Genomic DNA, 13,571 nt, shown 5'->3' with positions numbered 1-13,571 from the left:
TTTTTAAATTTTCTTATTTTTGGTTTTATATTGAAAAACAAATGAACAATTGACACACAGATCTGTAATGTCTTTAATCTTTAACTGTGGAACATTCCAGGCAGAGTGACGACGTATCCATAGAAACGAGCAGGTGACTGACCCTCCGGCGCCTTTGACCAGTGCATTTCTGAGGCTGCGTGGCCCCGTCGCCTCCACCCGCCTGCGCGTTCGTCCACAGGTACCGACTCTCGAGACCGCGGGAGCACGGAGACGACTGTAGGGATTTAAAGAGACCTGCGGGGGGCGCTGTCCAGACCTGCAGGGGGCGCTGTCGAGGCCCTGCAGGGGGCGCTGTCCAGACCCTGCAGGGGCGCTGTCCAGACCTGCAGGGGGCGCTGTCCAGACCTGCAGGGGGCGCTGTGGCCTCCTCGCCCTGAGCAGCTGTTGTCCAAGCGAAATGCTCGGCTCCTAAATACTGTTGTACTCTAACTGTGTGTGTTCATCAATAAACTCAGTAAACACGGACCCCACGGCCTCATCTCACTTTGTTACCTTTTTAAAACCCTCACGTTCTCCTCGGGGTCACATTGACCCGATTTTTTAATTTTTTTTCCCGCTCTCTTGGGGCGAGGCAATCAGACCCAAAAAATTATTTTCAAATAAATTCTCGCCAGGCGAGACTGACTGACCTGCCCCAAGGGAGCGGGAAAGAAAAAAAACAATCTTGGGGTCAATGTGACCCCGAGGAGAGTGAGGAATAAAGCTGTAGTGTGGAGCTTTTCAGTTCACAGGTCTTGTTGCTCCTCCCTGGAATGTCCCTCAGTGTGGCATTACATTTTATATTCTGTCTTGTATTTTATAAACCCAAAACATGCTCCAGGTCCATGAACAGTTGACAGTCAAGGTCAATTAAATGCAATCAATTCAGTCATTGTGTCCTTAGGCAAGACACTTCACCCACATCGCCTAGTATGAAAGTGGTGTGTGTGTGTGTGTGTGTGTGTGTGTGTGTGTGTGTGTGTGTGTGTGTGTGTGTGTGTGTGTGTGTGTGTGTGTGTGTGAGAGAGTGTGTGTGTGTGTGAGTGTGTGAGTGTGTGTGTGTGTGTGTGTGTGTGTGTGTGTGTGTGTGTGAGTAGTGGTGGTGGTCGGAGGAACCAATGGCGACCGATTGGCATGGCAGCTGCGCTGCTGTCAGTCTGCCCCAGGGCAGCTGTGACTACAATAGTGTCTCAGTGAGTGAATAATGTTCTGTAAAGTGTCTTTGGGGACAGAAAATGTCTGTGAAAAGCGTTGTATAAATAAAAAAGACTTACTTACTATTTAATCAGTTGTTGAAAATATGAGTGGAAGGATGTACAGTAGTGTTGCTGTGGGAACGGTCGCCTTTCCACAGATCTGACCTGTCTCTGTGAAATTTAATGCCACACTGTGTAACATTTCAAGCAAAACAATAACTTCTTCATGGAGACAAGGAGGTAGCGTACAAATACATGTACCATTCGTTTTTCAAAAAAACCCAAAAATACCAGAACTAAACCAGTTTAGACCTTGTGGTTTTATCTGAAATGTTGTGGCATTAAATTCCATGGAGACAGATCACATACAGGTCAGATCTGTGGAAAGGCGACAGTCTATTTTACTAGAATATTCTCTATAGTTTGGCATAAAGCAGGTGATGGAACGAGCAAGTTACAAGTCAGATCTGTGTTTTTTTTTTTAGCTTAATTTATATTTATATGTGAATTATAAATATTTAAATGTACTATTAACTTAATATTTAAATGTTTAATACAAATATATGTCTGTCATTCTGCAGTAACTCTGCGGGTCACATCTGTTAGTTTACAGATGTTTGGACAGTTGATTTGGTTTCCTGTCAGTAGATGGCGCTGTTGCTCTGATAAAAACCCCAGACAAACTGATGTAGAAAAGCAGCGCGCTGGACATGACTTAAATACAAATAATCAAAAGACACAACGGGACTTTTCGAGACGTTTTGGAAATACGGGACGCTTCGGGCACGTGTAGAGCGTGTAGAGGTTACATCTGGAGGAGAGGAGGATGATGGGACTGAAGCACGTGGGGCTGACGTGAGGAGGTGCGGAGGAGTCACAGCTCAGAGGACTGAAGGAGCTCGTGGTGATTCCTGTCGGGACTGTACCGTGTGTCCTGTAGTGTGTTTGTGCGCGTGCGGCGTGCGTAACGTGCCCGTGTGGACGTACGTGTATTGACTCGTTGAACACGAGAGCGTCACGGGGGGCACAGACTGTAGGTGGAGGCTGCGCGCGCGGGGGGCGGGCCTCGCAGACCCCTCCCCCTCCCTCACAGACGCACAGACGCACAGAAGGCTCCAGATCCAGACGCAGCCGCACGCGCCGCTGTCCGCGCCAGCCGCACGAGCCGCACGAGCTGCAGGGTCTGTCCAGTGGGTGTGCGCGTGAGAGCTGTGCCGGGGCGCGTGGCCATGCTGGAGAGCGGGCGGAAGGTGCTGAAGGAGGGGCTGCTGGAGAAGCGCAGCGACGGACTCCTGCAGCTGTGGAAGAAGAAGCGGTGCGCGCTCACGGAGGACGGCGTGCTCCTGCTGCCGCCCAAACAGCACGAGCCCTCCCAGCCGCCGCACGCGCACCGGGACTCGGCCAAAGTCAAAGAGCTGCACTTCGCCAACATGAAGACCGTGGACTGCGTGGAGCGCAAGGGGAAGTACGTGTACTTCACCGTGGTGATGGCGGAGGGCAAAGAGATCGACTTCAGGTGCCCGCAGGACGAGGGCTGGAACGCGCAGATCACGCTGCAGATGGTGCAGTACAAGAACAGACAGGCCATCCTCGCGGTGCGCTCCACGCGCCAGAAGCAGCAGCTGCTCGTGGTGCACGTCCCCGGGCAGAAGACGCTCCGCAGCGCGCCCAACGTGGCGTGAGCGAGCCCCGGACACGAGCCTCGTCTGCGGTAAGAAAACAACACACGGGTCACTCTACGCACGCGCCGTGCACGCGCCGTGCACGCACTGTGCACGGGGGACTGTGCACTGGTCCCGGGTCTAAGCCCCGGGTCCCGGTCCGGTCAGAGCCGGGTCCGTCTGTGAGCGCAGGTCAGACCCGGTGGTCCGCGCGTGGCGGATGCTGTAGTAACGGTGTAGTAGAGTCCACGCGCTCAGAGGCTCCTGTGTCTTCAGTGTTTCCTCCCGCACGGGGCCCGCATGTCAGTTTAGTGTTTCAGCTCATTTTGGTTCGGTACCTGCTGACCAGAGCGGGTCCTGCTGACCAGAGCGGGTCCTGCTGACCTGAGTGTCTCCTGTGACCTGGTGCGGTTCATTTAAGGCTGTTTCCTCCGTTCGTGGTGAGGAGATATTTTAGAGCAGCTCAGAGTCAAACACAAACCCCGAGCTTGAACTGAGGCTTTTTCAAACACGAGCTCCGTGTTTATTCATGTTTTATTCTTAGACTGCGGGACAAATATATTTAGACTCAGTGAAGCCTGTTTAACCTCAAATCCTCACAGACCCGGACACAGACCCGCACCCGCACCAGAGGACCCGCACCCGGACCAGAGGCTGGAGATAGAAGAGTCTGTAAGTGAGTCTATAGTTATAAGAGTAGTTCTAGTTCAGTGAGTATATAGTTGTAAGTGTCTGTAGTTCTAGTGGTTGTGTGCTTCTAGGGAGAGTGTACAGTTGTTGGGAGGTTGTGCAGTTCTAGAGGGTGTGTGTATATTTAGCGGTTGTGGCTCTTGGCTCTTGGCTCTTGGCTCTTGTGGCTCTTGTGGCTCTTGGCTCTTGTGGCTCTTGTCGCTGTAACTGAGCCCAACAGGAAATATTAACCAGCGTGAGCTCGTGTGAATGTGACAGCGGAGGATCTATTCTTAAACATGACATCAGGAAAACTGACAGAGACAGAGAGAGAGAGAGAGAGAGAGAGAGAGAGAGAGAGAGAGAGAGTGTGGGAGAGAGAGAGAGACAGAGGGAGAGAGAGAGAGAGAGAGTGTGGGAGAGAGAGAGAGAGAGAGAGAGAGAGAGAGAGAGAGAGAGACAGAGAGAGAGAGAGAGAGAGAGAGTGGGGAGAGAGAGAGAGAGAGTGTGGGAGAGAGAGGAGAGAGGGGGAGAGGAGGGAGGGAGAGGGGGGGGGGAGACAGAGGGAGGAGGAGAAGGAAAAAGGGAGAGACAGAGAGAGGAAGAGGAGGAGGACTAGAGAAGGAGAGACGGAAAGAGAGAGAGAGAAGAAGGAGAAACAGAGAGGGAGAAAGAGAGAGGAGGAAAGAGAGAGACAGAGAAAGGGAGATAGAGGAGGAGGAGAAGGAGAGACAGAAAAAGAGAGAGCGAGAGAGAGGAGGAGGATAAGAAGAAAGAGAGAGAGGAGGAGGAGGATCAGAGAAGGAGAGATGGAAAGAGAGAGGAGAAGGAGAAAGAGAGAGAGAGGAGGAGGAGAAGGAGAAACAGAGAGAGAGAGGAGGACAGAGAGAGACAGAGAAGAGGGAGAGGGAGGAGGAGGAGAGGAGAGAGAGAGAGAGAGAGAGGAGGAAGAGGAGGAGTAGAGAAGGAGAGATGGAAAGAGAGAGGAGAGGAGAAGAGAGAGAGAGAGAGGAGGAGGAGAGAAGAGAGAGAGAGGAGGAGAGAGGAGAAGGAGAAACCGAGAGAGAGAGAGGAGGACAGAGAGAGACAGAGAAAGAGGGAGAGGGAAGAGGAGGAGAAGGAGAGACGGAGAAAGAGGGGGAGAGGGAAAGAGGAGGAGAGAGAGGCAGAGAGAGAGATGGGAGGAGAGATAGAGAGGGAAAGAGTTAGAGAGAAAGAGGGAGAGGGCAACAGAGAGAGAGAGATAGAGAGGCAGGAAGAGGAAGAGGGAGGGAGAGAGAAAGAGACAAGGAGGGAGACAGAGAGGGAGGGGAAGAGAGAGACTAGGAAGAAGAGCAAGAGAAGGAGAGAGAGAGCGATAAAAAGAGAGAGGTAGTGATGCTATTTCTTCTATTGTGCCCACTCAGTGCAGCTCTTTGGAGACATTGTGTTGGTAAAATGTGCAATACAAATAAAGTTGGATTGGACAGAGAGCATAAAAGAGGGAGAGAGGGATGGAGAGAGGGAGGGATGGAGAGAGAGAGAGAGTTTCATGGACAGTCCGGGTAATTACAGAGACATGAACCTAAACCAGGTCAACAAATCTGCAACCTGACAGTTCCACAGCAAACAGTCCTGACCTGTTCTCAGCCTCGATATTAAAGCAGAAATGTTCAACGAAATGGACTTTTCAGAGTTTTTAACCGTGTCAGATCAGTTTCACTTCTCATTTAACCTTTCAGAGTTGTATTTGCAGTGATTCGTGCCTGTTTGAATCATCTTTAATCACGTATTTTCAACAACAACTCCTGTTTTCAGCTCCACTCGTACACGCTCACTGTGATTCTTTCTCTGGTTTTATGTTCTTAATCGTTGTTGTTATGACATTTACAGTCCTGTCACACCTTGATGATTTATCCAGCGTATGCCAACGTACCAGAACTTCCCTAAAACGCTGACATACGCTGAACTATCGATGTGTTTTTTTCAATTTTGGGCATATACATAGAGTATTTATAAAGGATTGGATGTATACATAATACATTAGTAACTTATATAGAACGTTTTGATCACTTATACCAACTAATGCTTAGTGTGTTACCGGCGTCCACAGCTTATGCCCAATGACGTCTAATTTATGCACAGCGCACGACAGCGTATCACCGATGCTCATGTGCCGCTCGACGATTCTTAAGTGCACTGGACGTCGCAGTAGCAACATTAATCAGAGTGATCTCTTCTTCTCGTGGTTCTACTGGCACGTGACTGGTACAGTGACAAATCAATGAGATTATGCTGATGTTGGAGGACAGCTAGTGTGTATACTCCTCTCAGCCTCACCAGATCCTCCATCTTTCGGATGATTTGTGTAGCGGGTGGTACCTCGGGGTCTGCTCACCAAGAAGTCTGGAGCTGGACTGACAGTTTCCATCCATCCATTTTCTTCCTCTTATCCGGAGCCAGGTCACGGGGGCAGCAGTCTAAGCACGGACTCCCAGACTTTTTTCATCCCAGACACTTTCTCCATCTCCTCCAGGGGGACCCAGAGGTGTTCCCAGGCCAGCCCAGACATAGTCCCTCCAGTGTGTCCTGGTCTTCCCCGGGGCCTCCTCCCGGTGGGACATGTCCAGAACACCTCCCGAGGCAGACGTTCAGGAGGCATCAGAACAGATGCCCGAGCCTCAACTGACTCCTGTCGACATGAAGGATCCGCGATCTCGTCCTTTCGGTCATTACCCAGAGCTCATGACCTTAGGTGAGGGGAGGAACATAGATTGACTGTAAATCGAGAGCTTCGCCTTTTGGCTCAGCTCCCTCTTCACCACAACGGTCTGATACAGCGACCGCATCACTGCCGACACTAGGGCTGTAGCGATAACCGCAAAAATGAATCACCGTGGTACTAAGAGGCCCACCGCGGTACATGATGGGCCACCGTGATCACCACATGTGACCAACATGACCTGACCCAGAGTCCCACACACATCCATTTTTAGAGACGTGCACACGCCCGGACCTGTTAACATTCCACCTGTTGCCGCCCGTGCCTGTGATAACCCAGGACCAACCCAGGACCAAGGTGCTAGAGGTGAGATCGGGCCTAAAAAATCCAGCCGACCCGACCCGGCCCGCGGGTATTAAAACCCGACCCGGCCCGAGCCCGACCAATTAACTTGATTTGCAGGCCCGAGCCTGAAGCAAACCCGAAATGTCATATTTTATTTGTGAGGACTCGGGAGGAGGAGCAGTGCTCAGCGTCGAGGTGCCAGTCTTTTTGCTCTCGTATGAAAGCAAAGCGCCACATTGACGACATTCAGCGAAGCCAACGCAAGTTTCTGTAGCATTTTCAACAATCAATTTGAAGCTTTTTCCACACCTCACTCTTACCGGTGCGTGTTTGTCTTTTCAGTTCTCCTGCCTTTAGTTTAACTTCTTGCTCCTCCATATTGGGGACACCAGGTCAAAATAGATGCAGACTTGCGGAGGGAAGATGATTAAATGAAGAGGGGGCGTTCACGTGCGCAGAGCTCTGGCTCTGCGGATCCTGTTTAGTAGTTAAATAGCAATTACATTACATTACTTCTCTGTTTTATCCATATTATTTATTTTATAACAAATATTCCTTAGTTTAGTATCCACACATCGTTTTAGCATACATTTTATAAACATATATTTATTTGAAGCCCGAGCCCGACCCGACCCGAAGTAATGATTGACAATTCGGGTCGGGTCGGGCTTGGGCTCGGTCTTAAGATCTTACCTCTACAAGGTGCGCCACGTAGACCGTCGGGTGACCGCAGGCGAAAGGACCGGTGCAGAGCTCCGCCCTGCAGGGAGTTAAGTGTGGCCGTCGCCCGATTGCGCTTTGCGGACAACTGCTCTGCGTGGTCGTGCTAGGCGCTCCCACTCTTAAGTCCGCGGGGACCCGAGCCGATGCCAGACTCTGACCCGACCTGGAGCAGGACTCTGACCCGAGCTGCCACAGTGAGAGCTGGAGAGATGCAGCAGCACTTGTTCCAAAGCCAAATGTTACTTCTCCCAGTACACACACACTACACACAGTACACACAGTACACACACTACACACACTACACACTACACACTACACACACTACACACACACTACACACACTACACACACTACACACACTACACACACTACACACACTACACACACTACACACACTACACACACACTACACACACTACACACACTACACACACTACACACACTACACACACTACACACACTACACACACTACACACACACACACACACTACACACACTACACACACTACACACACGCACACACACACACTACACACACTACACACACTACACACACTACACACACTGCACACACTACACACTACACACACTACACACACTACACACACTACACACACTACACACACACTACACACACTGCACACACTACACACTACACACTACACACTACACACACTACACACACACACACTACACACACTACACACACTACACACACTACACACACTACACACACTACACACACTACACACACTACACACACTACACACACTACACACACTACACACACTACACACACTACACACACTACACACACTACACACACTACACACTACACACACACACACACACACACACACACACTACACACACACTACACACACTACACACACTACACTACACACACACACACTACACACACACACACTACACACACTACACACACTGCACACACTACACACACTACACACACTACACACTACACACACTACACACACTACACACACTACACACACTACACACACTACACACACTACACACACTACACACACTACACACACTACACACACTACACACACACACACTACACACACTACACACACTGCACACACTACACACTACACACACTACACACACTACACACTACACACACTACACACACTGCACACACTACACACACTGCACACACTACACACACACACACTACACACACTACACACTACACACACACACTACACACACTACACACACTACACACACTGCACACACTGCACACACTACACACACTACACACACACACACACTACACACTACACACTACACACACTACACACACTACACACACTACACACACACACACTACACACACTACACACACACACTACACACACTACACACACACACTACACACTACACACTACACACACTACACACACACTACACACACTACACACACACACTACACACACTACACACTACACACACTACACACACTACACACACTACACACACACACTACACACACTACACACACTACACACACACTACACACACTACACACACACACACACACTACACACACTACACACACTACACACACTACACACACTACACACACTACACACACTACACACACTACACACACACACACTACACACACTACACACACTACACACACTACACACACTACACACACTACACACACTACACACTACACACACACACACTACACACACTACACACACTACACACACTACACACACTACACACACTACACACACTACACACACTACACACACTATATCCACACGACAACCAAAGTACATGTGCATCTGTCATCTGAGACAGTTTTCAGAGCCGCTGTAAATATTATAACTCCGGGGGATGTGGGGTGGGGGGGAGTGCGATATCACCTCATACCGCTTCACCGTGCGCATAACTTATACAAAACTGACATACGGCAGCGTATTTGCCAAATTTTTCATACGTCAGCAAACGCTGGTGAAATCGTCAAGGTGTGAAGCCCCTTTACGTTGACATCAGCTCCCACTGGACACCACAGTTTTCTAACACAAAGTCAGCGCCCTTGTTTCTTTTATGAAGTCGTTTTAGATCAATTTCGCAAATTATAATGGGATGATCCACGGGTGTCATAGATCATAATTACAGAGTGCACACAAACAAGTCTACGTTAAACTAGTCTGGATTCCATTAACTATATTTATCTATTTTTTTCTCTTTCCTTTTTCAGATGTCTGGACTCGCGGCTGCCGTCTGAACTTGGATTCTGGAACATTTTTTGTCTCTGCGTCTCCATGGTAACCTCATTCAGAGACTATCACAGCGGACACACAGACTGAGCATGTGCGAAAAAAAGCCACTCCTCCGCGGATGGACTCAAACTTTATTTATTAGATGTACATATATTTTTTAACCTGTCGTCGTCATTGAATGTGTCCCGTGCGTTTTTTGGATCGTAGCCCGTGTCTCTACAGAGGACCCGACTGGGATCAGAACTATTTCGTTTCACTGCAAAAAAGAAATATCTGTAAGTGTTAAAGGAGCACTGTGTAACTTTTTTTTTTTGCGTTTGCGTATTACTCGGAATATGCGTGTTAGAACCTCCAACAAAGTCACATAGTGCGCCTTTTAAAAATGACTTGAATTTTAGGGTGTCATTTGAGTTTGGATTGTCGACTGTTGTTGTGTCCTCGGGCAAGACACTTCTCCCTTTCTGTCACTACGAACAAAAGTGTTTGTTTGGAGAGGCAGTTGTGGCTAAAAAAGTTTGTTTGGGATCGCCCCCCACAAACCTGCCATTATAAATTCCATTATAAATTTATAGTTTAGAGTCCTTTGATTTAAATTTCAACTCTATGGGAGATTCACTGTTTTTGGAAGGAATCTCCAAACTGAAAATCCATAAATGTCGAACCTTCTCATTATTTGTTTGAGATCGGCTCCACAAACCTGCCATTATAAATATAACTCTACGGGAGATTCACTGTTTTTGAAAGGAGTCCCCAAGCTGAAAATCCACAAATGTTGAACCTTCTCATTATTTGTTTGGGATTAGCTCCACAAACCTGCCATTATAAATTTACATTTTAGAGTCCTTTCAACTGACAACAAACCACTTTTTGAACTCTGAAAAAATTATATATGGATTTAAATTTCAACTCTATCTGAGATTTGATGAAAATCCACAAATGTTGAACCTTCTCATTATTTGTTTGAGATCGGCTCCACAAACCTGCCATTATAAATATAAGTCTACGGGAGATTCACTGTTTTTGAAAGGAATCCCCAAACTGAAAATCCACAAATGTTGAACCTTCTCATTATTTGTTTGGGATCAGCTCCATAAACCTGCCATTATAAATTTATGGTTTAAAGTCTTTTCAGCTAAATCACTTTTTGAAGGCTGAAAAATATAGATATGGATTTAAATTCCATTATAACTCCATGGGAGATTAACTGTTTTTGATAGGAATCTCCAAACTGAAAATCTACAAATGTTGAACTTTCTCATTATTTGTTTGGGATTTGCTCCACAAACCTGTCATTATAAATTTATGGTTTAACATTCTTTCTACGGACAACAAAACACTTTTTGAAGGCTGAAAAAAAAAGGATTAAAATTTCAGATATAACCATGGGAGATTCAATATTTTTGGAAGGAATCCCCAAACTGAAAATCCACAAATGTTGAACTTTCTCATTATTTGTTTGGGATTAGCTCCATAAATCTCCCATTATAAATTTACGGTTTAGAGTCCTTTCAACTGACAACAAACCACTTTTTGAAGGCTGAAAAAAAAAGGATTAAAATTTCAGATATTAACTCTACGGGAGATTCAATGTTTTTGGATTAATCTCCAAGCTGAAAATCCAGAAATCCACAAGAGATCAGCTCCATTAACCTTCTATTATAAATTTTTGGTTTAAAGTCCTTTCAATTGACAAACCACTTTTTGAAGGCTGAAAAAAAAAAAAAAAAAAAAGATTAAATTTCTGATATAACTATGGGAGATTCAATATTTTTGGAAGGAATCTCCAAACTGAAAATCCAGAAATCCACAAGATCAACCCCATAAACCTGCCATTATAAATTTACAGTTTAAAGCCCTTTCAACTGACAACACTTTTGCTTAGTTGTATGAAAAATGCCACCACTTTTTGAAGCTATAGCTAAACAATAATTTCACTTTTGCTTATTTATACGGACAGAGAAGACGCCGAACCCATAAACCAGGTCTATAAATCTTAAAATCTCACAATTACACTGGAAAGTCCACCTGCGAATTCTGACCTGTCCTCCATTTTAAAAGTGCACTGCGTGACATTTCTAGTCGAGCGTTTGCCACCTGCTCGTCTCCATGGAAACGTTATTGCTATATGTAGAATGTTTCACAGTACACAACGAGTCACAGATGGAATTCCAGTATTTTCTGAGCAATAGAAACACCTTTAATCAATAAACGTTGGATGGAAATGTTTAATGTCATGCCACGGAACATTCTAGGTAAAGCAATAACATTTCCACGAGAAGAAGTTACGCAGTGCACCTTTAAACTACGGGCGTTTGCGAATGTTACGATTTTACTTATAACAACCCAAAAAATTCAAGTCTTTTTAAAAGTTTTGTGGATAGTTCTTGTTTTGCAGTGACGGTCGTCGTTGTCGTAGAAAGAATCGCCTGAAACTGTTCGAAGCCCGTTCATTTCATCTCCAACTGAACCAAAGACTCATAAGAAGATTCGATTCCGACGTGAGGAGAACGGAAAATGTTTTTGGATTAATTTGCAGTCGACAAGGACAAGGAACCACCTACGAGCGCCATGGAAACACGAGCTCTTCTGTGGAGCACTGCCGAGGCTCTGTTCACGTTTACGTCACAAACCAGGACGACGTTTGGAAACATTCGGCGACAACTTCCGGTTTAGTTCTCGACACTGGATTTGCCGACCGACTGTGATCAAACCCACTGAAGTAAATGTGATCAGCGGTAAAATGAAGACCGCAGACATATGTGCTGTTTGGAATCATCTTGAATCATCATGTCCTGGCCGTTCGGGGTTTTTTTTTTTTTATAAAGTGATGGAAATGTCCGGGTTTTCATTACCGTTCAATGGGCCATTAAATTAAGCGTCTCTTGTAGCTCTCTGTAACTCAGAAAGAGCGAGCAGACACAAACAGTCGATCAACCTGTAACATGCCGAAGTGCAAATGCGCATTTAACGATGACTTATGTACAAGAAAGTCCCTGCAATTCCGTCCAGTTCGTTACAAGTGTTAGACCATGTGCACACTGTACAATAGGGTTATAACTTTTTGAACTTTTTTTCCAAAATCAAAGTCCTGCATCATGTTTGGATGAACTTTTTAGTATAATTGAAGAAACCAAACTCCATTTTCAACACTCTTTTAAAAAAGTCCCCCCGAAACAAAAACATATTAAATACACATTACAGCCAATGATATGAAATGTGAAACGGTGCTAAGTTCTCACAAGAGCCATTACAAGTCAATTTGACTGAAAATGGATCAATAATAAGTTGTACTGCATCATAATATACTGGAGTTTCACTTTCTATTCTTGCTTTCACTTTATAAGCCATCAGAGTACAAATTAAGAGTAACTGTATTCAGTTACAGTTACTGTTTCAGTGAGTGGTAATTGGATTACAGTTACTTGGTTGAAATAAATGGATTACACAGAGGGATTTTCCTGTTTTCACATTTTGGGTTATATCCCTTTTTTTTTTTTTTTTTTTTTTTCTTTTTCTGGTAATTCCACTCATTGCCAGACACTAAATCAGGTCTAAATCCAGGTCCAAACCAGGACTAAACCAGGACAGAACCAGAACTAAAACCAGGTCTAAACTATGTCTCAAACAGGATTTAACAGGACTAAACCAGGCCTTGCGGACCGTGTCTCCTCCTCTTCTATCAATAATATTTTTAATTTGGTTCAGTAAAGTCTGGGCTTTTTCATTTTCTTTTATCAGACAAAACATCTTATGTGAAGATTTCCTCGTCTTTGTTTCTCTACAGCAAATCATGTAATCCAAAGTATTCAGATTACATTACTCACTTTAAGTAATTTAATGGATTATGTTACAAACTACATTTTGGGATCTGTAATCTGTAGGGGATTACATTTTAAAAGTCACCTTCTCAACACTGGTTGCTAACCAACACTGACAATCATCATTTTTGGACTTTTAGTTTCCTAGTTTATATGATCTTTA

General features: G+C 45.8%; 1 protein-coding gene across 1 annotated transcript; it reads left to right on the top strand.

The window, feature by feature from the left end:
* Positions 1 to 2,393: 2,393 nt before the first annotated feature.
* Positions 2,394 to 13,034, top strand: phlda1 (pleckstrin homology-like domain, family A, member 1). Its single transcript, XM_055153772.1, has 2 exons — positions 2,394 to 2,928; positions 9,569 to 13,034. Exon 1 carries the CDS (start codon positions 2,447 to 2,449, stop codon positions 2,897 to 2,899), a length of 453 nt encoding a protein of 150 aa, XP_055009747.1. The 5' UTR covers positions 2,394 to 2,446; the 3' UTR covers positions 2,900 to 2,928; positions 9,569 to 13,034.
* The last annotated feature ends 537 nt before the right edge of the window (positions 13,035 to 13,571 follow it).

Source organism: Boleophthalmus pectinirostris, unplaced genomic scaffold, assembly GCF_026225935.1.
Source record: "Boleophthalmus pectinirostris isolate CB_2022bp ecotype Guang Dong unplaced genomic scaffold, ASM2622593v1 HiC_scaffold_18, whole genome shotgun sequence".
In the NCBI taxonomy this organism is placed as follows: Eukaryota; Metazoa; Chordata; class Actinopteri; order Gobiiformes; family Gobiidae; genus Boleophthalmus; species Boleophthalmus pectinirostris.
This window is presented reverse-complemented; position numbering and strand designations above follow the sequence as displayed.